General features: G+C 41.9%; 1 protein-coding gene across 4 annotated transcripts; it reads left to right on the forward strand.

Annotated features, from left to right (window-relative positions):
- The first annotated feature begins 149 nt into the window (after positions 1-149).
- RAB11FIP1 (RAB11 family interacting protein 1) lies at positions 150-20,490 on the forward strand. 4 transcript variants are annotated; one of them, XM_033171342.1, is made up of 7 exons: positions 151-597; positions 11,944-12,395; positions 12,763-13,597; positions 16,097-17,634; positions 17,989-18,046; positions 19,085-19,190; positions 19,962-20,490. In XM_033171342.1, exons 1-7 carry the CDS (start codon positions 188-190, stop codon positions 20,178-20,180), a joined length of 3,618 nt encoding a protein of 1,205 aa, XP_033027233.1. In that variant the 5' UTR covers positions 151-187; the 3' UTR covers positions 20,181-20,490. The 4 variants fall into 4 exon arrangements, with proteins under 4 accessions (XP_033027232.1, XP_033027233.1, XP_033027235.1 ...); XM_033171341.1 differs by having other exon boundaries at positions 150-597; positions 16,097-18,046; XM_033171343.1 differs by lacking the exon at positions 151-597 and adding an exon at positions 10,152-10,408 and having other exon boundaries at positions 16,097-18,046.
- The last annotated feature ends 2,767 nt before the right edge of the window (positions 20,491-23,257 follow it).

Raw genomic sequence — 23,257 nt, forward strand, 5'->3', positions numbered from 1 at the left:
CCGGAGCTGAAGGATTATGGGAACTGTAGTCCAAAGCGACGCGGACGGGGGGGGGGAAAGAGGCGTGCCCGGGCGCCGGAGCTCTCGCGAGACTTCGGGTGGGGTTCCTCACCGCCTCACCTGAGGGAAACCGCTCAGTCCTTCTCGGGCAGCGGCAGAAATCGGGTAGTTGGCGGACGACGAAGCCATGTCTGCCCCAGGCTCCCCGTCGTCTCTGGGGCCCCGCTGGGCCCCGACCCACGTCCAGGTGACGGTCCTCCAGGCGCGGGGGCTTCGCTCCAAGGCCAAGGGCGGCGGCGGCGGCGGCGGAGGGAGCGACGCTTACGCGGTGATGGCGCTGGGCAAGGAGAAGTTCGCCACGTCGGTGGCCGAGCGCTGCCTGGGCTCTCCAGTGTGGCGGGAGGAGGCCACCTTCGAGCTGCCCCCGCCGCCCCGGAGGAGCCTGTCGGCGGGAGGGCCTCCGCTCTCGGACGGGCCCACGGCCGTGCTGCAGCTCACCGTCCTCCACCGCGCCCTGCTCGGCCTCGACAAGTTCCTGGGGCGCGCCGAGATCAGCCTGGCCGAGCTGCACTCCGAAGGCGGCCGCCGAAGCACACGGTGAGGAGCGAGCGAGCGAGCGAGGGGCCTCCCGTAGAGCTCCCGCTGCCAGGGGCAGTCTACCTGCTGGGGCGCGGGGCGCATGCGCGGAGGGAGGGAGGGAGGGAGGGAGGGAGGGAGGCTGGTGCCAGGCGCTGCCGACAGAGGCCTCCTAAATATGATCTAAATATCACCCGTTGCATCTGATTTTCGCTCCTTTATTTAGGGAGTCATAGCAGGACTTCTGAAGGAATGCGGATAAGGATATGCTTTTAACTTCGAAGTAGAAAGGAAATGCGCCAGAGTGTTGTGGTCAGTGTAGGATTAGCCAGGTTCGTTGGGCTTCATCTTGATATGCGGCCAAATTAGGTATTTCTGAGGGTGTCACATCCCGCCGCCCCCGAAGTTTGCTTCTGTTCTTGGCCGCGCACCTTCCCAGCTAAGATGGGCAAAAATCTAGTTTTGCCGCCTTTCGACTCCTGTCGATCGGTTTTGTAAAAGGTAATGTGATCAGTAGGAACAGAAACTAGGAGGTGAAATCCCGACCTAAATATGACGATTTCAATTACCGGTACTCTTCAGTTGTTCACAGGCCCTTGCAGAGCCAGGCAGAGGCCAGGGCCAGGTAGATAATGTGCCTCCCCCCCTTTTTACCCTGGGGGTTTCAAGGCTTGAACCGTATCTGCATATAAATGCATATAATGGAAAATATAGATATACAATAGTGATTTTTAAAAATACACAGGGAAAAGGATTATTTTAGGTATTTACATTTAAATAATGGTGAGCGCTTGTGAATATGCTGACCGAGGCCCCCTTTGGAATCAGAGGCCCGGGCCAAGTGGCCCATATGACCCTCCCTCTGTTTGGGCCTGGTTGTTCAGTGTGGTTTTGTATATTAATGGATTGTAATTTTGGCAACATAAGTTGTTGTTGTTGCTGTTGTTGTTGTTCAGTCGTGTCCGACTCTTCGTGACCCCATGGACCAGAGCACGCCAGGCATGCCTGTCCTTCACTGCCTCTCGCAGTTCGGCCAAACTCATGTTAGTAGCAACATAAGTAGTATCGCTATATTCACTCCTCAGTGGCACTTTTGAAAAAAATAACTTCAGTTCTATGCTTCAGTTCTGGTTTGAAACTTGTATGACAAAAAATGCTGGAAGTGTGAGATCAAAGACGGAGAGTTCTACCATATGTGGTGGACATGTGAAAAAGTGAAAAATTTCTGGGAAGCAGTCTATAATGAATTAAAGAGAATATTTAAATATACATTCGTCAAAAAACCAGAAGCCTTCCTGATTGGCTTAGTAGGGGAGGAGATTAAAAAAGAAGACCAAAAATTCTTTTTATATGCCACCACAGCGGCACGAATACTGCTGGCGCAAAATTGGAAAGTAAAAGAAGTACCAACGATGGATGATTGGAAAAGGAAATTATCAGAATATGCAGAATTGGCGAAATTAACAGGAAAAATAAGAGAACAAAAAGATCAAAGGTTTCAATTGGAGTGGAGTAAATTTATAAACTATATGAAAGAACACAAAATCTGAAATCACTTACAGGTGTGATAGTAATCTTGCAACAGAACAAAACATGGAAAGAGAAATGATTACAGATAGTAATTGAAATATGTATAAAAGAAGGTAAAGCGAAGGAATGATGTAAATTTAGAAAACCAAAGTAAGGAAGGAAGGAAGTCCAAAAACTCGGCGGAGTTTATGTAATACTGTAACTGCTTGTATGAGGATTTGTGAGTGTTCCTTTTTTGTTTTCTTTTTTGATGAAAATAAAAAGAAGTTTGCAAAAAAAAAAAGAAACTTGTTGGGCACAATATATATATATATTACTTGTTATGCATCCGGTGGCTTCCTTTCCTGGTACACTTGTTGTGTGTACCAGATATGTGACCGAAGAATAGCATCAAATAGTATGATCATGTCTGTAGTACTTTGTCTAGTTCCAGTTGCTGCATTTTAAGCAGAAGATAGAGAAATTAGAGCAGGAACCTTTCTGGCGGTGGGGGACCAAAAACTTTGACATGTGGGTGGGGCAACCAGCATGTAAATCACATTCTGTCATTGTGACATCAAAAGGTTGGCAAGTGGGTTGCCTTGTCTACCTGTCAAGATCCATTGTGTAGGGTTCCTATGTTGGGGAACCACAGTGCAGGGAGGCTTTGCCTTGTAAGCCTCCCTGCATCGCTCCTTTCCATCTCTTATATCAGAGATCAAAAGGAGCTGCACAGAATTGCTTGCAAAGCCCTTTGCAAGCCTTCAAAAAGGCTGCAGCTTGGACAGTAGGAGCAATGGATGATTGGGAGCCCGCTTTAATGTTATCTATTATTGGGCAGGTGAGTGTGGCTTCTCCAAAATGGCCTCATGGGGCAAATGGGACTGGTGGGTCACGTTTGGTCTGTGTAAGCTGGAGGTTCTGCACCCTGGAACTTGTACAGCATATTCCAAAAATGGAGAGGAGTCTGGAAACCAAGTCCTATGAGGAACTGTTGAAAAAGCTATGCATGGCTAGCTTGGAGAAGGAAAGGTTAAAAGGAGGCAGGATAATAGTTCTCAAATATAGTGGTACTTAATTCGTTCCGGAGGTCTGTTCTTAATCTGAAGCGTACTTAACCTGAAGCACCACTTTAGCTAATGGGACCTCCTGCTGCAGCTGCGCTGCCAGAGCACGATTTCTGTTCTTAAGCGGAGTTCTTAACCTGAAGCGTACTTAACCCGAGGTACCACTGTAGCTGAAAGACTGTGATGCAGAAGATGGAGCAGATTTGTTCGATGTTACTCCAGATGGAAGATGTAAATGCAATGACTGAAAACATTTACATAAGATGGTTTTGACTTTACGTTAGGAGAAACTTCTTAAGTGTATGAGTAGTTCAAAGGCGAATCAGATTGCCTTGGGAAGTGGTGGGATCTCCCTCTATGAAGGGTTGAAAGCAATGGCTTGATGCCCATTTGCTTAGGAAGCTGTGTATTTGCAAGATTCCTACACTGAATCCATTGGGCATTGGGCTAAATGACATCCAAGGTCCCTTACTACTCTATAGTTCTGTTTGAGGACGTTGACTTCCTGCTAACTAAATGGCATCTCCAGGTTCACAGCAATTTACCTATGTATTTCAGAGGCTCAAGGTCCACATGTCCAAACAGGTGTCAAACAGCATGCTGCATGAGAATTACTGGTATTCATCTCAACTGTTTATATATATTACTTGTTATGCATCCGGTGGCTTCCTTTCCTGGTACACTTGTTGTGTGTACCAGATATGTGACCGAAGAATAGCATCAAATAGTATGATCATGTCTGTAGTACTTTGTCTAGTTCCAGTTGCTGCATTTTAAGCAGAAGATAGAGAAATTAGAGCAGGAACCTTTCTGGCGGTGGGGGACCAAAAACTTTGACATGTGGGTGGGGCAACCAGCATGTAAATCACATTCTGTCATTGTGACATCAAAAGGTTGGCAAGTGGGTTGCCTTGTCTACCTGTCAAGATCCATTGTGTAGGGTTCCTATGTTGGGGAACCACAGTGCAGGGAGGCTTTGCCTTGTAAGCCTCCCTGCATCGCTCCTTTCCATCTCTTATATCAGAGATCAAAAGGAGCTGCACAGAATTGCTTGCAAAGCCCTTTGCAAGCCTTCAAAAAGGCTGCAGCTTGGACAGTAGGAGCAATGGATGATTGGGAGCCCGCTTTAATGTTATCTATTATTGGGCAGGTGAGTGTGGCTTCTCCAAAATGGCCTCATAGGGCAAATGGGACTGGTGGGTCACGTTTGGTCTGTGTAAGCTGGAGGTTCTGCACCCTGGAACTTGTACAGCATATTCCAAAAATGGAGAGGAGTCTGGAAACCAAGTCCTATGAGGAACTGTTGAAAAAGCTATGCATGGCTAGCTTGGAGAAGGAAAGGTTAAAAGGAGGCAGGATAATAGTTCTCAAATATAGTGGTACCTCGGGTTAAGTACTTAATTCGTTCCGGAGGTCCGTTCTTAATCTGAAGCGTACTTAACCTGAAGCACCACTTTAGCTAATGGGACCTCCTGCTGCAGCTGCGCCGCCAGAGCACGATTTCTGTTCTTAAGCGGAGTTCTTAACCTGAAGCGTACTTAACCCGAGGTACCACTGTAACTCAAAGACTGTGATGCAGAAGGTGGAGCAGATTTGTTCGATGTTACTCCAGATGGTAGATGTAAATGCAATGACTGAAAACATTTAAGTAAGATGGTTTGGACTTTACGTTAGGAGAAACTTCTTAAGTGTATGAGTAGTTCAAAGGCGGATCAGATTGCCTTGGGAAGTGGTGGGATCTCCCTCTATGAAGGGTTGAAAGCAATGGCTTGATGCCCATTTGCTTAGGAAGCTGTGCATTTGCAAGATTCCTACACTGAATCCATTGGGCATTGGGCTAAATGACATCCAAGGTCCCTTACTACTCTATAGTTCTGTTTGAGGACGTTGACTTCCTGCTAACTAAATGGCATCTCCAGGTTCACAGCAATTTACCTATGTATGTCAGAGGCTCAAGGTCCACATGTCCAAACAGGTGTCAAACAGCATGCTGCATGAGAATTACTGGTATTCATCTCAACTGTTTATATATATTACTTGTTATGCATCCGGTGGCTTCCTTTCCTGGTACACTTGTTGTGTGTACCAGATATGTGACCGAAGAATAGCATCAAATAGTATGATCATGTCTGTAGTACTTTGTCTAGTTCCAGTTGCTGCATTTTAAGCAGAAGATAGAGAAATTAGAGCAGGAACCTTTCTGGCGGTGGGGGACCAAAAACTTTGACATGTGGGTGGGGCAACCAGCATGTAAATCACATTCTGTCATTGTGACATCAAAAGGTTGGCAAGTGGGTTGCCTTGTCTACCTGTCAAGATCCATTGTGTAGGGTTCCTATGTTGGGGAACCACAGTGCAGGGAGGCTTTGCCTTGTAAGCCTCCCTGCATCGCTCCTTTCCATCTCTTATATCAGAGATCAAAAGGAGCTGCACGGAATTGCTTGCAAAGCCCTTTGCAAGCCTTCAAAAAGGCTGCAGCTTGGACAGTAGGAGCGATGGATGATTGGGAGCCCGCTTTAATGTTATCTATTATTGGGCAGGTGAGTGTGGCTTCTCCAAAATGGCCTCATGGGGCAAATGGGACTGGTGGGTCACGTTTGGTCTGTGTAAGCTGGAGGTTCTGCACCCTGGAACTTGTACAGCATATTCCAAAAATGGTGAGGAGTCTGGAAACCAAGTCCTATGAGGAACTGTTGAAAAAGCTGTGCATAGTTAGCTTGGAGAAGGAAAGGTTAAAAGGAGGCAGGATAATAGTTCTCAAATAACTGAAAGACTGTGATGCAGAAGGTGGAGCAGATTTGTTCGATGTTACTCCAGATGGTAGATGTAAATGCAATGACTGAAAACATTTAAATATGATGGTTTTGACTTTACGTTAGGAGAAACCTCTTAAGTGTATGAGTAGTTCAAAGGCGGATCAGATTGCCTTGGGAAGTGGTGGGATCTCCCTCTATGAAGGGTTGAAAGCAATGGCTAGATGCCCATTTGCTTAGGAAGCTGTGTATTTGCAAGTTTCCTACACTGAATCCATTGGGCATTGGGCTAAATGACATCCAAGGTCCCTTACTACTCTATAGTTCTGTTTGAGGACGTTGACTTCCTGCTGACTAAATGGCATCTCCAGGTTCACAGCAATTTACCTATGTATGTCAGAGGCACAAGGTCCACATGTCCAAACAGGTGTCAAACAGCATGCTGCATGAGAATTACTGGTATTCATCTCAACTGTTTATCTGACAGCAGCAAAAGCTAAGCTCTTAACAGGATGAATCATGGATTAAAAACCCCACTTTTAGTAAAGATTCCTCAGTTTACTGGGAGACCACGGGCGAAAACTATGAGAACTATGTATGTCACTCATACATAGTTATTTGAAGTAAGGGTGGGGCAAAAATGCAGTAAGCAAGCATTGCAAGCAGAGGCGGGATCAAACTTTTAAAAACCCTTTATTAAATTTTGAAATAAACAGCAGTATAACGTGCTACGTCATAATATAAAGAGTTGGTGTGGTGTAAAGGTTAGTGTCAGACTAGGACCTAGGAGACCAGGGTTCAAGTGACTGCTCAGCCATGAAGCTCACTGACTGACCTTGGCTCTCAATCTAACACAGGGTTGTTATGGGGATTAAATGAGGAGGGGTAGAATCACGTATGCCATCTTGAGCTCGTTGGAGAAGAAGGTGGGCTATTAAATAAGCAAGCAAGCAAGCTTTGAAAAACTTGTAAAGTATCCTGTTGATACTTATCCTGAGCAGAGTCCTGCTGGATCACAGTAGTTGGCATAATTAATTTTATTCCATTGTTGTAAACTTCCCTAACAACCTACTTTTAGCTAAAGGGAAGAATAAACATCTATTAAATAAAATAATTCGTATCCTGCTTTGGATAGCGGTTATCTCAATGCATCCAGGAAACATGCAAGCAGGGTGTGGAACTGACAGTTCTTCCTCAATTTGCTGCCTTGGCAACTGATATTCAGTGGTATTACTGCTTGTGGACATGGAAGTTCCATTAAGTTATCAAGGCGAGTAGCTGATACAAATTTACTTAATTCCTTTTTTGTTGTTGTTCAGTCGTGTCCGACTCTTCGTGACCCCATGGACCAGAGCACGCCAGGCACGCCTATCCTTCACTTCTATTCCTTTTTAGAGGCTCCTAAACTAGGGTCCATCTCCCTATCTTGTGAATCCTCTAGATGTTGGCATCTTTGTCTTCTCCTTAAATCTTGGTTTGCAGCGGACTGAGCAGCGGGTACTCTTTAGAGATGTTGGTTACCACCATGTAGAGAAAGAAAATAATATTAAGTTAGTTAGAATTTAACAGTTTTATATTTTGGAGGTTACTGGGTCTTGTTCTATAAAATATTGACTCAAGTTTGATGTGGACAAAGGGATTGGATGAATGAAGGCTAGAAACTAACTGTTAGCATCACAGCAGAATTTGATGAGTTATTTGATAAATTGGACTCTTTCTCATTACTGCTCCAGTCATAATACTAACTGGATGGCAATTAATAGTGAGGAGGAAGTGAGAGAAAAGGGAAATAAACACTAAACAAACATCATGGGACAAGGTAGGAGTGGTGAGGTTACTAGGACTTGACACTTCCCTATTGCAAAGAAATACTCTAAAGAACCAAGGCTAGATCCAAGAGGAATGAAACCCACACCACCCACTCAAAGGAGTGTGTATTGGCCAGGATATTCAGGGCACTTCCCTGGCACTCCTACACAACTTGTATAACATATTTTCCCATATATAGCTGGCCATTGTTTGTAGAAAACATCCTCTCCCCATACTTTTGTATTGAGGTGCTGTATTGTACTTTTACTATTTTTTGTTAGGAGCTGCCCAGAGTGGCTGGAGCAACCCAGTCAGATGGGTGGCATATAAATAATAAGTTGTTGTTACTATAAGTCTCCCCCCCCCCTTTAAAATATCAATCAACCAATAATCCCACTACAAAAAGGTGCTTAGACATTCCTTTGGGGCAGCTGTGTAACCGAGGTTTATGGTGCCATTTGGTGACTAGCTTATATATCTGAGTTTCTAACACTAGTTTAAAAAATAAAAAGGTAAAGAACCCCTGACAGTTAAGTCCAGTCGCAGACAATTCTGGGGTTGCGGCGCTCATCTCGCTTTATAGGCTATGGGAGCCAGCGTTTGTCTGCAGACAGTTTTTTCCAGGTCATGTGGCCAGCATGACTAAGCCGCTTCTGGCGAAACCAGAGCAGCGCACGGAAACACCGTTTACCTTCCCGCCAGAGTGGTACCTATTTTTCTACTTGTACTTTTTGGCGTGTTTTCAAACTGCTAGGTTGGCAGGAGCTGGGACCGAGCAACGGGAGCTCACCCCGTCATAGGGATTCAAACCGCCGACCTTCTGATCAGCAAGCCCAAGAGGCTCAGTGGTTTAGATCACAAAGATGACCCATTAATTAGATGGCAGATTTAAAATTGTGCAATAAAGTTTTCAGAAACTGAATACCTTTTTAAATTACAGGAGGAATTGCTTCTTCTAACAGTTTGTTTTATTTTTGTACAAATTACTCAGTAGGTTAATTGACTAAAACTCATCAGTTAAGTTTTCTTTAATAGGTTGATAGCCCTTGGGATTTCACACCTACCCAGTTATGCTTCATATTGTGCCATTTTATGTTGCTTGCTTTTACTTAAAGAGCTGTATTCTCAGTGACTAAATCTTATAAGGTTTAAATCAGTCAGTAAGAACTTAAAAAATCTGCTTATCATTTATATAGTTTAAATAGCCTCATGTATATTTTCTTGTTGTTCTTTACAATCAAGCCTGTAATACAGATTAGTATTATTCCCATCCTGACTTGTTTAATATAACCACTTTGTAAGTTCATTACAAAAGCAATATTCAATCCTGGTTTATAGGTACCGTAGTCTTTTAGCCACATTGTGCTATTCAAGCAATTTAACTGGTACTCTCAGGTGAGGTGTTGGAGATGTAGCTCTATTGGCCAGCAATGATATTTGAGTTTCACATCTGAAGAGCAATAGATTCAAATATAAATACTGATAAAATAAATAATGTGCTATAGTAATTTCCCACTGATTCCTGCTTCCATAGCTATTGTACAACAAACCCTGCCATTAAAATGTATATGTGCACCATGATTCTTGGCTATCTGTCTTAGAGTACAAAAAGCAACATTTCGTAAGAATGCATAGTACCCTTCTGTTTGGCAAACATATTTTTAGACTGAACTAATCATCCTAGTTTTTAAAACTGTAAGTCACAATGTATTACAAAAACAGTGTTTGTAAAGAACTCTTTTAAAAGTGTCTTACTGTGAATAATGCCAGCTCTCATACAGAGGGAACTCAAATATTTAACATAACAAGTCCAGCAGGCTTACCAAGTTTACTTTGGCAATCTTGACTGCTTTATACAGCCATGATAAGTATTCAAAGTATGTTAGAAACAAACGTCTTGTTCATAACACTTTAATGTTAGAATAAACAGCACAAGTTCAGAGTTGAAGCACTTTATTAGCTTTACAGATGAAAATTGGGGCTTCAAGGTTTATGTCAGAATCGATCAATTAAGAGGTAGCTCACTAATCAACGCCACACCCTTAACATGCAGAAGGCAATGAAAGGATGCAATTCAGACCAGTTAATATTTTTTCGTCTGAAGGCAGGGAGATCTGAAATTTGGATGAGACTGTTGCCAGATCTCATGACTGGATGCTTATTCGTAAAACAGAAACACGCCCCTGTACTAAAAGAATTAGATGTCAATGAGATTATTTCTGACAGGCCTTTTCCCTGATGTGGTAGTACTATATGTGCTTTTTGTTTTGTTTTTTTAAGGGTAATCTTTTAGCCATGCAATAACTTCCTGTAGTGTGTCTAGAAATAGTTTCACCATGCTATCCTCTGTTTTAGGAAATAGTGCCAAATGATGAGCTTTTAAAATGTGTATATAGAAAATCGCTCACTTGTGTTCTAGTTCTTTCCCATCTCTAGTTTTTCTCTTTTGTTTCCTTTCCTGCTTTGATATGTATGCTTTTAAGGCATGCAATTTTCTGAAAATATTTTCGGGAAATTCCATATTTTGGGAGAAATTGCATGCTTTTGTACATAAGCTGCTGTTTCTGTTCTAAAACTTTTCTGGTAATGACTTTCTCATTTTCTCTCTTTCTAGTTTTGTATCCTCTGCTGTATCCAGCTCCGTTCACGACTGTCCCGCAGTTTTTGTCTTGGTTCATGTCAGAGAGTAAAAAGGTTAGACAAACTAAGATGGCATGCATCTAGGGTTTTACTGCAGAAACAGTCTATTCTACAGAGTTCCTTTGACTGTTGATAACTTTTATGCAGATGTCTTCATGGCATAACCTTAAATGGAGAGGTAGCTGTTTGGCAATGGACAAGGTCATGCTGTGGAACTGTTACACCATAACTCATAAACTAGTAAGGCCTGCTGATGTTGCATGATACCAGAGCATAACAGCACAGGTTAGGTGGAGCTGTTAAGCGATCATGGGACTCAGCTTAGTAGCAGAGCCTTTCCCATCTCTTCCTGCAAAATTATATGAATATTTGGGGCAACCCATTGCCCTGAACAATGGATAAATTTACAGTACAAAATTAACCCTTTCCTGGCATGGTTCTCATTGATCCTCTGGAGGAGGCCCCAGAAAGCAATTCTGGAGAAACACTTGTTTTGTGAGGGTGCTTATAATTATTGCATGATTGTAATCCCCTTTATTGAACCACACTTCCAAGGACTTAACTGAGAACCATGAAGCTATAGACAAAGTCTGTAAATATGTGACACATGACACATTTAATCTAGCTTTGAAGTCCTGTGACAGAAAAAGGTGAAATTGAAATATAGGTAACTCGCAATGCTTATTTTACCTACATGATTGCAGATTTTTGCCAGGGGTGGGGATGGAGCAGAACAAACAAACAAACAAACAAATGGAGAGTAGAGGAAACATTACAGAGCAGCATCCTAGAGCTGTGCTGCCTTCTGAGAACCAGGTAAGCAAGAAGACACCTGGTTCTGAGGGTTCCTGGCTTTACGCGTTTTTGCTTATATGTGCAATGGCCAGGAATGTAACCACTACACAAGATGCGAGTTAGCTGTAATTATACCTTCTGTTAGTACAAGCATAGGCAAACAGGCCTCCAGATGTTTTGGGACTGCAACTTCCGTCGCCCCTAGCTAACAAAACCAGTAGTCAGGGATGATGGGAGTTGTAGTCCCAAAACAAATGGAGGGCTGAGTTTGCCTATGCCTGTGTTAGTATGTCTGTGAATATTTACTAGGATGAGAAAACAAACTTTTTCTAGACATCTTGGGAAAATTCCCAACATACTGGTAGCATGCCAGCCACCAGTTTCTTATCACAGATCTGTAGAGACCCTCTGTTCCAGGGGTGACGTCCTTAGCATTTTAGAAATCTTTGCATGATGCTTCCAAAGTAACTATTTCAGAGAATCATGTGGTAATATGGATAAATTATTTCATAACAGCATGTTCTCTTTTTAAAACTAGGCTATTTGTTCTCTTCCTCTTCCCATTTTTCTTTTCTTTTTCTTTTTCGAAAATGGCCTTTGCTGGCTAAATGCCCCTAATATCAGTCTACAAACCTACCTGGCATTTCACTCACACAGAGAACCTGACTCTGTTTAGCTTGAAATAAAAATTAACTATTTTATACGTAGCCCACCCTGAGACCTTATGGGAAAAGGGTGGGTAGGAAATATTTAAGCCCCTGATACTGAACTTAGGCTGTTCTTTATTTATACAGATGGTACAAGCTTCACTCCAAACCAGGAAAGAAGGAAAAAGAGAGAGGTGAGATTGAGGTGGATATCCAATTCATGAGGAGCAACATGACAGCCAGCATGTTTGATCTGTCCATGAAAGATAAGTCACGGACCCCATTTGGCAAGCTGAAAGACAAGCTAAAGGGGAAACGAGGCAATGGATTGCCAGACACAGCTTCAGCTATTGTTCCTAGCATTAGTCACTCCCCGGCTGACAGTGAGGAAGAGTCAAATGAGAAATTAAAGAAAAAATCAAAGTTCAAGACCTTATTCTCCAAACCTGGTTTACAGAAAAGCAACCTCTCTCAGTCCATGTCTGTGCTACCTTCTCTCCAACCGGTTACAGAGAGAGTTCGACTTAGACCTAGTGACTTTGAATCGCAATGGAGTGATATTGATGATGACGACGACACTTTAACTCCTGTCTCAGAGAGTAAGTATTGTCCATTGAAAAGAGAATAAATTTCTCAAATGTTTTAACAGTTGTGTGATTTACAAGGTGTACTAAGTAGTAAAACATGCCATTTCTTACAACTTTTTCTTTATAATGGTTAAAGCTGGACTTCTTGTATTTTTTAAAGACAGTGCTTGGAAGCTGTGAAGAAACAGAAGTGTCTTCATGATTGTGCCTAATAGTTGTAAATGAGTAGGATGCAGGTGGGTCTCAGTGGTCCCCAACCTCAGTGTACTGCTGTTGTTAAGAGCCATCAGTTGATCTAGGGCTGGATTAGGTATTAGTATTTTCAGTAGTATTGGGACTTGTGCTTTCACTATTCTGACGCTGATTTCTTTCTTTTCAGAACCCTCCACAAATAAAACTGAAGATAACCTGCTTTATCCACCTTCCACCAACTCTCATAAGAGAACAGGTAGTGCAGATAGCAAGCAACTAAGCCAAATCTCTTCCAGTAACACCAAGAAGGATGTACATTCTTTATTTGGTGGACTGAAGTCCAAAAGTGACCCCATTTCCCGGTCCAATGTGTGTATCAATGGCAGTCATGTTTACATGGAGCGTGAACCCAAAAGTGATAGCCTTCCAAAAGACAGCACTCTATCTTCCCCTCAGATATCCCAGCGAAAACGTCTCTTTTTGTCCCAGGAGAACTTGTCTTCTGAACCCAGTAAGGAACCTGAGATGACAGGAAGACTACCTTCTGACAGAGGACCACCAGGGTCTTCCTCACTGGAGTCCTTTAAAGCCATGACTCTACCATCATACAAGTTGCTGAGTGGTGGGGATATGCCAGAAAGCAACACTCCAGTTATTTCAGACAGTCCAAAAGAAACCAAAGAGAACAAAAAACAGGAGAACAAGAAATCTGGCTTGCTGTCTCTTATGACAGGAAAAAAAGAAGCTAAAGTGAGTGAGGAAGTAGAGAGCAATGCAGACACCACTCTGAAGGGGAAGGAAGTAAAACGTAACGAAAAAGAGTTGGCCAAGAAAGAAGCAAATGCATTTGAAGTCCCTGTGGATAACAGAAGAGGTCATAGCTCAGATAAGAGCAGCACTGCAGATCTCCAAATCACAAAGGCATCCTTGAACCCTTTTGATGAAAACATCTCAGCAGAAGAGAAGCCAGAAAACAACTCGGCTTCTGTGAAACCATCTCAGACCAGACCCGTCAAGCCCAGGTTAGTCTTGAGAAATGATCTTCTCAATTGAATTTTGAAATCTTGAGATGCTTTAAGGCTATTAGTCTGTCAGTTTTATTGCACATAGCCAAAGGCTGCCGCAATGTACACAGAATCATTCAACAGTTAAAAGAAAATATGCTGGGTTAATACAAAAACTTAAAACATTTATTTTATCGAAACATTACCTACTCTAAACAGAGCTATAAAAGTACCTTAATATACAGTTTAATACATTAAACAATAAAATTTATAGGCTAAAATCACCACATGACCACTACTGTATTAAAAACAATGTTAATTAATACAATGTACAATTATATTCGGAGTTTGGTAATAAAGATACAATATAGCTTGGTGTAGGTAGGGTCAAATAAATTCATCTCCTTTACAGTTGGTGGCTATCTTGGCTATATAATTTGCTCTATTTTTCCTAGCAGCAGTTGCAAAGAGTGCTACATGCCAGGTTACATACTTATCTGTATCTGCGAGGAGATACAAAGTCATGTCAGAGGGGTTCTGGCCAGGGGACCTTGTCATTATGGGTACTAAAAAATCGTTCTCTTGCTTCATTATATAAAGGACAGCGCAAGATATAATTCATAAGGTCCTCTACTTCAGGACATCCCCTAATGCAAACACGTTCGTTTGTTGGTATGACTTTAAGGCTATTGCCACCCAGTGGTTTTCATTGTATGTCATAGAAAATATCTACTTTACAGGGTGAGTAAGAATTTTCCTCCTGATAGGGCAGGCATGCCCTGTGTAGGTTTCAGTTGACTAGTAACTCTGCAGGTAATTTGTAGGGTTTCTGTCTCTAGCCTTGAAAGGAGAGAGATGACAATGCATGCTGCTTTCAGAACAAAGATGATCCACTTTCTTGCAAGGGGAGGGCAAAGAGAGCGAGTCAGTCCCTCTTCTGCCTCCAGGATGGAATGCTGTCTAGCAGAGAATGTATCCCAGCTGGCTGAACTCAATCCTTTCTATCTCTTCTCCCCACTGCCCAACTTACAGGGAGAGGAATCGAAACAAAGGCAGGCACTAGCTTTGTTGTGTTTGCCCAGCTGGTCAGATGCAGCTGGGCTAGTTTTCACTCATCTTTTTATGTCTTATCTTTTTTTGCTGAGGAGAGGGAAAGACAGTGATTAGTCCAGCCAATGTATTGGGCTTGTCTGACCCAGAAAACGGGTGTAACTAGCTAACTGCTGCTCTTTGGGGCAAGGAGGAATTTTAAAATGCAATTATGGGTTAAAGTCTTTGTATCAGTGTCATGTAGGCAGGCCAAGGCCTGAAGATCTTTAGCCCTCTCAGACTTAAAGCATTGCAGTTGGTACCTCTGGTTACGAACGGGATCCGATCCAGAGCCCCGTTCACAACCTGAAAGGTCCGTATCCTGAAGCGCTGAATCTGCGCATGACGTCATTTGGCGCGTCTGCGCATGTGCGAACCGCTGAACCCGGAAGTAACCCGTTCCAGTACTTCCGAGTTCGGCGCGTTTGTATCCCGTGACGAACACAACACGCAGCGTTTGCAACACGAGGTACAACTGTAGTTCTAAATCAGGAGAAAGAGAACAGCTGTCTTTAGTGAAGAAACAGCCAGTGCTACTGGCAGTTGTCCTTTGTGGTTCCTTCTTGCTTGAGTTGGGGAGTTGTGTAATATTATCTCTCTTCTGTCATCTGAAAGTAGAGGTGGGAGGAATACTGAGATGGAGCAGGAAAGACTCAGAAAAGTTAATCAAAATGGGTTACCTCCTAAGCCCCAAGTATTTAAGGCTGCCACATATTAGCTGATTACGTGATCTTGTGGTGCATTTGTTCATAAGTTGATATTTAAATATTCAGACATGTATATAAGTGCTGTGAACACTAATAGTGACTTGGCGTTGTTTTTATGTTATTCACACTGGTGCATGTGGGAGAATCGCTCCTTATTTAATAACTTTAGACTTATATCTCTTTCTTTACAGTTGTAACTAGTGAAATAACATTCTTTTAACAATGTTGGGTGACCTTGTTTCTGTTCAGCTCCTGCAAAAGGATTAAAATTTGCACCTTTCAGCAATCTAAAATGCAATTTTTATGGCTTGGTGGAAAGCAACTTTTGGATAAAACGTTGCTTTTGCCTGGAAGCTGTGTGTCACAGAGGCACCACTCTTTTTCCTCCCTAACTCCTGTATGCTTGGTGCTTTGTATATTTCACTATACTACTAATACTATGATAATGCTATAATGTAATTGGTATTAAAAAGGTGTTCCATTGAAAAGAGATGTTACTGATAGACTCTTTTAAATGTACAAAACACTTTCATTCAGGCAACGTGTTGTTTTCTTTTATAAGCATTTGCTGCTTATAAAGGGGGTGGTTTGCTAAAACCCTACACGTTTCCTATTCACTTACCATGCAGCAGCCTTGTTAAGCTTGTCTTAAAAATGTTTCTGCCTGTCTTACGTTGCATCTGCAACTGACATGCAGGTTTTATTTTGTCCCTTTTTACAGACTGGGCGTGTCTTCAGAGGATGAAACCAAAGCCACTTCTGCTATTTCTGCACCTCCTTCTGCTTCTCTTTTCTCTCCTTCCTATCACTCTAATAAAAACAACCCTTTTATCTCTAAATTTGATCCAGAAGAGCAACCTCAGGACACTGATAGGTTCGCTAGTGAAAACAATCCGTTCACTGCAAAATGGGGACAGAAATCCAAGCAAGATACTGAATGCTTTATAGCTACTTCTTCTGCTTCTGGAAATGAAAATAAACCATTTGCTCCTAAAAGGGAACAAGAATCCCAGATAGAGGATTCTTCAAACTCTGCTAAGTCTCCCCTGCCTGTTTCTGCAACTTCTGTTCTTGAGTTGGATCCTTCTGGTCTTGAGTTGGATATTGATAATCCTCCCGTGTCTAAAGTGGGAGAGGACTCTGAAAGTTTTAACAGTCCTCCCGCATCTTTCTCTGCTTCCTCCTTAGCAGGAAACCTTGATGATTCCAAGCACGTTCATGTTGTGCCTTCGGAGAAGCCCCAAAAGGAAGGTTTAACTAATCAGATAGACCCTGTATCCAATTTTCCTGGATCTCTAGCTGGCAGTCCCTCTTCACGGTTTTATAATAGGGTTGGATTCATCCTGAAGTCTCAGGGCGATGACAAAGTGCACATAGTGCCACCATTTAAGGAAAACCAAGGGAGCATAAAGAAGTCAGTAACCTTTGCCGTTGAGGATGAAAATGTGGGGAGTAGTGGCGACGATGCTTCAGATGGTGAAGATTTGGTTGAGAGCTGGCATGATGAAAACGAGATTTCAATAAATCCCACTGAAAGGAATGAGAGGCGAAGACCTGAACTATATGTAGAACATTGTGCTGCACCTGAGCCCCCTGATGGAAACGTACAATCTCTTCATAACAGTGAGGGTCCTTTGGAAAGACAGGCTGAAGCCGGCTCCTCAGTTAAAGTAGAGCCACCGGTCCCAACTCCAAGAATTCTCACGCCTTTGCCTAGCATGCAGAGGACTGTGTCGGGTAGCAGTTCTCTCTCTGAGCCCCCAAAGCCAGCACCAAGAAGTGCCCTAAAACAAAAAAAGAGTGTATCTGTTTCTTTGACGGATGAATCAGAAACAGAAAATGGGTCAAGCTCTGCCTCTACATATGAAGAATTTTCTGCAGAAAATTCTTTAATCCCTAGTGAAAAACTAACAAGCAATAGCTCGCTAGCAACTTCAGTATCCAATATACTTAGTTCTGGAAGAGATGGTGGAACCATGGATTCCTCTCAAAGTATTAGTACCGATCTCTCTCACTACGAAACAAGCACACAGCCTGGCAATTTGATCACTGGAGATCTGAATGTAAAACCCACCACCCTTTCTGCTATTCCAGAAGTGGGATTGGATGATGAGCAGCTGAGTGATTATCCCCAGGGTGCTGAAAAGATTGCAGTTTCTGGAGATTTGTCCAGGAGTGGAGATGGTTCCTCAGAGTTACAGTCCTCCATTGAGGAGAGAGAGCTGACAGCAAATAAAAAGGCGACTGGTGAGAGGCAGACTGTATCGCTTCTTGTGAAGACAAATGCTCCTGATGATGGATTTGAACTAAACAAACCATTGGTCGCACCTTCAGCACTAGCCCTTGAAAATGCAAGCCATGATGTAAAGGGATTGGAGCAGAAGAATGCTGACAGCTTAATAGAAAATAGACAGGGTGATAGTCCTGAGTTCTCTGTTAAGCCCATTCATCTTTCCCCTCTGCCCAGTTCTTCTCACTCTATTAGTTCTTTCCAATCTGATGCTTCTGGCTCTAACAGAGCAGAACCTACGAAAAAAGCTACAGCAGAGGGCTTGGATGCCAAAGTGGATCCCTCTGGCAAGAAGAAGCTGCTCCAGGCCTGGGTTTCACCCTCTGAAACACATCCCAATCAGAATCTGCAGAGTGACGGAACTTATCCTGCTAAGCTCAGGTGAGAGGAATTGGGGGGGGGGGAGAGCAAAGATTGAAAGTCTCAAGTGCTATACTGTGCATGGCTTTGATTCTTCCCTCCCCTTTTTAATGCTGTAAGGAATTTTGTGTCCTATGGACAGGTGAAAACCTATCCCTGTTGATCTGTATCTATTTCTTGTAGCAAAGTCAGTGAAGGAATAAAACTGAGCAAAGGTTTATTTTGTTTAGGCAGTAATCAGACTCTGTTTCCACATTGTTGTGACATGACAATAAAGGTATCACAAACAGAAACCAGCACTTCATATTTTACCTCTATTTTTACTTTATTTTTTAAACCCACTGTCCTGCTAAATTACTAAACATAGTTTTCATGTTCTGTCAAAATAAGTGAAAGCAGCAGTTGGGAAAATGCTTAACTTTTTTTTAAAAAAGCGGTGTTAGTTGTGATCACAAGTGCAGTGTAATTTCCTGTAGCACAGGTTTTGTGTTACCTAGATTCCACAGGTGTAATTTAACTAAAAAAGAAATCAAGGCACATTTTTGCATTAAACTTTGCTGAAAACTCTATTTTTCACACTTGCTAAACATCTGGGTAACTACACAAATATCCAAGGAACCAACCATATTTTATGGGGGGACGGAACAGATGGTTAGAACCATCAGGAGTGTCAGACTAGGATTCCACTCAGTGATGGGCCAGTCACTTATATCTATGTCTAACCTACTTCACAGGTTGGTAGTGAGGAAAATGGGGGGAGGGGGGAGGGGGCGGAACCATGTACTCAAGGTCCTCGAAGGGATATAAATAAATAGGTAAGTAAAACTTTTCATTTCAGAGCTTCTAAATAAGTCTTGAAGTGTAGAGAGGAGGGCAGAATAAATCTAAACTTGAACTAATAGAGGTACATAGAAGAGGAAAATGTACTTTATTCTTTTTTAAAGCAGGAACATGTGTGCATGTGGTGCTTCATGCCAGACCAAAAGTAAAACTGCACAAAATTGTTCAGGTACAAAGTACTATAGGATTGCCTGAACTAATTGTGTGTGCTTCTTTCAGACTTCATCCTGTGAAACCAATGCATACTACAACAAGCAAATCATCTGCAAAAAACCAGACCATAACATCGAAGATCTTGGATAACCAAAATGAAGCCGATATAAAGGTAATTAAGACACACTGTCTTTTAAAACCTAATTGGGTGGTCTGTGCCTTGAGTTAGGAAGCTTGTAAATTTATTGGCGGGATTAGACAAACTGCAAAGGGCTATAGTCATTTGAAGACAGAAATGTGTTCAAGATTTCTAGGTGTGTGATTCCCCCTGCCCCTCCTATCCTACTGATCTAGGCAACTTTCTGAGCCTTTTAATGACACAAGCTTAGATCTGCGAGTGGATGTGAATTCCTCAGGCTCAGAACTTGCTATCTTCACCAAAGACTTTGGCCTGAAAGGCATTTTTGTTTTCAGATAAGCAATACGTTTAGTGATTTAGTGCCTCCAACGATATTGCAAATGATCTGTTTGGTATTTGAGCACAGAACCTGAATTATTATCACTTAACTGAAACAACCACTACAGCTGCTGCTCCTTTGTATTTATTTACTGTTTATGGCATGTTATGAGGAGGGTCTTATCTTCACGATATGCTTTTCCATGTTTATTACTGGGAAGAAATAGTTGAAGGCAGGTGTACAGAAACCTTGTATGCACATTTGTCTGCATGCCATAAAAGTACTTACTGGCAAATCCTGAAATTCTTGTTTTTTGTGAATTTTCAGTAGCTTTTAAGCTGCTTTGACAGATTACCTCTTTGCTCTGACATCATTCCTGGGATTCCCCAGTAATCCCTGAAACCAAAGGTTTCTATAGCTTCCTTCTGATCCTTTGACACTCGATATCAAAATGACTTTAACCTGTTCATTCTTCCTTCCTAAAGAAATATGATCCTTCAGATCCTGCCTACGCTTATGGTCAATTGACACACAGCGAGCTGATTCAGCTTGTCTTGAAACAGAAAGATGTGATTGCAAAGCGAGATCAGCAGGTTCGGGAGCTGGAAGACTACATTGATAACTTGCTTGTCAGAGTTATGGAAGAAACCCCTAACATTCTTCGAGCTCAAGCTCATGTGAATAAGAAAGCTGGAAAGATGTGAAGGAACCAATTCAACCTAATCAATGGCTTTCATACTCAAACTTTGGAAGTAGTGGATGTGGAAAAGCTGCTTGTACCGAAACAAATTGTTATTTACTTGTCTTAGGCTAGAGTTGACTTACCTTGGAGACTGCCTTATATAATCTACAAAGTCAGTAGTGTTAAAAAAAAAATCTTTTACCTTTCAGTACACATTACATGTTTTGCTGCTCCACAGGTGAAAGGCCTGAAATTATGGGACTGTGGAAGGAGTTGTGAGCCAGATTTTATCTGTGAATAAGCTCCAAGGGGCACATTTTTAAGGGTTTAGTCAAAAAATGAACACTTCTCTGTAGTTTTAGGATATTTTAGGATATTACGGTAAGTTTTAGTGCAATATAAGCAATCATATTTACGTTAGATATACTGGATGAATAAATATTTATTAAGTACCTTATTTGTGTTTGAGTTCCTGGGAAATACGCACTTCCACCTGAAAGCTGGTTGCCTCTCTACTTACAACCAGTCCAGTCCATTAGGAATTTCTATTGTGCTAGCTCTACTGAATCAGTAATTATTAAGAAAACATCTCATTCATTTGAGTGGGGCTTAAGCTGTGCAGGTTTCCTGCCGACTGTGCAAAACTGCCTGCATTTGCCTTTGGGAAGTGAGGAAGATCCATAGTTAAGAAATAAAAAGTGATGGTTGTTGTGCGAGCAAACCCTGCTGGACTGCCATGATACTGCTATCGAAATGAAATGTCATTTGAGTAAGAGGAGGTTAGCTTCTATGCACTAAACTGACTTCTGTGTTTTATGGTGGTCAGTACAGGACGTATTAAACTTTTGAAAGCAATACTGATTTAAACTAATTGCCAGAAGCGGCAGTCTGGCTGGCTTGCTTCATTGCAGCTGGTTGCTTTAAGGACAGTTAGACGAGAGGGGCATTTCCCCTGCATTTCCTCATGGTTGTTAACATGCTCAAACCTGTGGGTTTTCAGTAGCCGATTTTGGAGGTACACATTAATCCCTCGTCACTGAATTTTTTACTTCTAAAATGTTTGTTCCAGCTGAAAGTCCATAGAAACATCATTACCTTTTAATTGCTGATCTTTCCTTTTTGTCTTTGGGTATGCTACCCCAAAGACAAATCAAAGAGACTGAACAAATTGCTCTGATTCAATAATCCCAGGGGTCTTTCCATTTGTGAATACTTTCTATTGTAAAAGTTACATTTTTGACCAGTTCCTCAACATGTTGATAAAATTTCTCGGAAAAGGGTTGAAATGCAGATAAAAACACATTTCTACTGTCAACTAAAGTAGCTTCCATCAGTTTTTCCAGGTTTTTTGTAATACTTCTTTCCACATCTTTTCTGTTTCAGAAATTCTTGATTAGAATATTGATCTTACCTTGTTTATGCCCAGTTTCTTTATTACATGTTTCATTCCTTTGCAGTTCCAAATGTCTCTGCTCTACATTTGAGCAGCTTTTGAATGTATTGTAGCTCAAACCAACTAGGAGGAGTAAGTAGGGCAGGCATAGGGAATCTGGCCCTCCCAATGTGCTTTGACCTGACTCCCATCCTCCTCACGGATGGCCATTGAGAGCCCAAAGGCATCTGGATGACCACATGTTTCTCAAACCTATTAACACAGGCTTAACACAAAGCTATATGTGTGCAATGTCTTGCTGTGCCTGTTTTGGTTCCAGTTTCTCTATCTGTATGAACAGTTTCTGAAGTCAGATGACACTTTCCTCAGTTACAAAAGATTCTGTTTATGCTGCTGCATAAATTGCTGGAAGATGTGAATAATCAGCATTACTGCAATATGATTTCTGCTGCAGACTAAAAAAAACTGGAGACTTTTTCTGATTTTATTTTTTGTGGATTTTGTCCTGGGTTGAAGATTGAATTCTTAATTTCAGTATCTCCATCTGCCCCTTAATTTAAAAGGTAACTTTACATTGTGGTCCCTTACTCTGGATGGGGCACTTGTCCCTTATATGAGTTAAAAGTTTGCAAAGGATCAACTTTTGTAGGTTTCCTAATAAAACAATACATCCACCATCACCCACCACTAGGCATTTGGAGTGAAATCCATATTGACCATTGCATGGGAAATTGAACTATTTGAAGATAGCAACTAACTATAAGGTATAGCATGGCTTTCTGCAAGCTTAAGCTTGTATATGCACTTTTGGCTTCCAGTCAGATCAACTGTGATTCAAAAAGAAATTGTTGAAAATCTGAGCTACAAATGCAGGCAGCCAAACAGCAATCAAAGTGATGTCTGAAGACAGACGGGTTAATTTTCATGCTTTTTACTGTAGCCATTATTCATTTTCTGCCTATGCACTTTAAAGAGGGATGAGGTTGGCACTGAATATCTCTTCAGCCCTCCCTTTGTATTCAGTCACAACACTGGATTATAAACTTGTCAGGTAATCAAAGAGGGGTTGATTCTAAGCAAGTCATACTTGTGAGTAGACCTGTTGTAATCAATGACTAATGACTGTTGATTGTTGTGGGCCTACTCTTAGTATGACATGATCAGATATCACCCATAGATCTTGACGTTTCCTGAATGGAGCACTGTTAATTGCTCTTGATACTGTACAATCTGATTTGAAACACCAAAGAATAGCAACAGCTAAGTTGTTCCTGTAGTTTATTCCTTATTTGAGAGGAGGCGTAATTCATTTGACATGGCAATATTTATGCAATGAGAGCCCTACGTACATAGTTTTGAGGTTGGTAGAAAAATTTATACTGTAATGTTTGAATATAAGACTTGGACTGTGGGCTTGTACTCCATGTTCCTGTTGCCCTACATGGAGTGTGGTGCTTGTTGAATAGATTTGTCTACTTGCATAGTGCTAATTCTCTTGATGAAATCCTCTGGCTGAGGCTGTCCCCTTGCCTCAACTAGTTCAATGATTTCAGGTGATTGAAAGGGGAGGAAATGTTGTCTACCGTATCTAAAATCTTCAAGGCCTGTGGTGTTTTCACATATCTGTGGCTCCATAATAGCTGGAACATAAAATCTGTAAAGGCAAATTTCTTGCGTGTAAAACCAGCATTTAGATGCTTGGGCAT

This window comes from Lacerta agilis, chromosome 15 (assembly GCF_009819535.1).
Source record: "Lacerta agilis isolate rLacAgi1 chromosome 15, rLacAgi1.pri, whole genome shotgun sequence".
In the NCBI taxonomy this organism is placed as follows: domain Eukaryota; kingdom Metazoa; phylum Chordata; class Lepidosauria; order Squamata; family Lacertidae; genus Lacerta; species Lacerta agilis.

Excerpts from the sequence above, each read along its gene's own strand:
- RAB11FIP1 (XM_033171341.1), top strand. The coding sequence starts at position 188 with ATGTCTGCCCCAGGCTCCCCGTCGTCTCTGGGGCCCCGCTGGGCCCCG. Across the intron at positions 12,396-12,762 it reads TTTAACTCCTGTCTCAGAGA|AACCCTCCACAAATAAAACT; the intron begins GTAAGTATTGTC and ends CTTTCTTTTCAG. Across the intron at positions 13,598-16,096 it reads ACCAGACCCGTCAAGCCCAG|ACTGGGCGTGTCTTCAGAGG; the intron begins GTTAGTCTTGAG and ends CCCTTTTTACAG.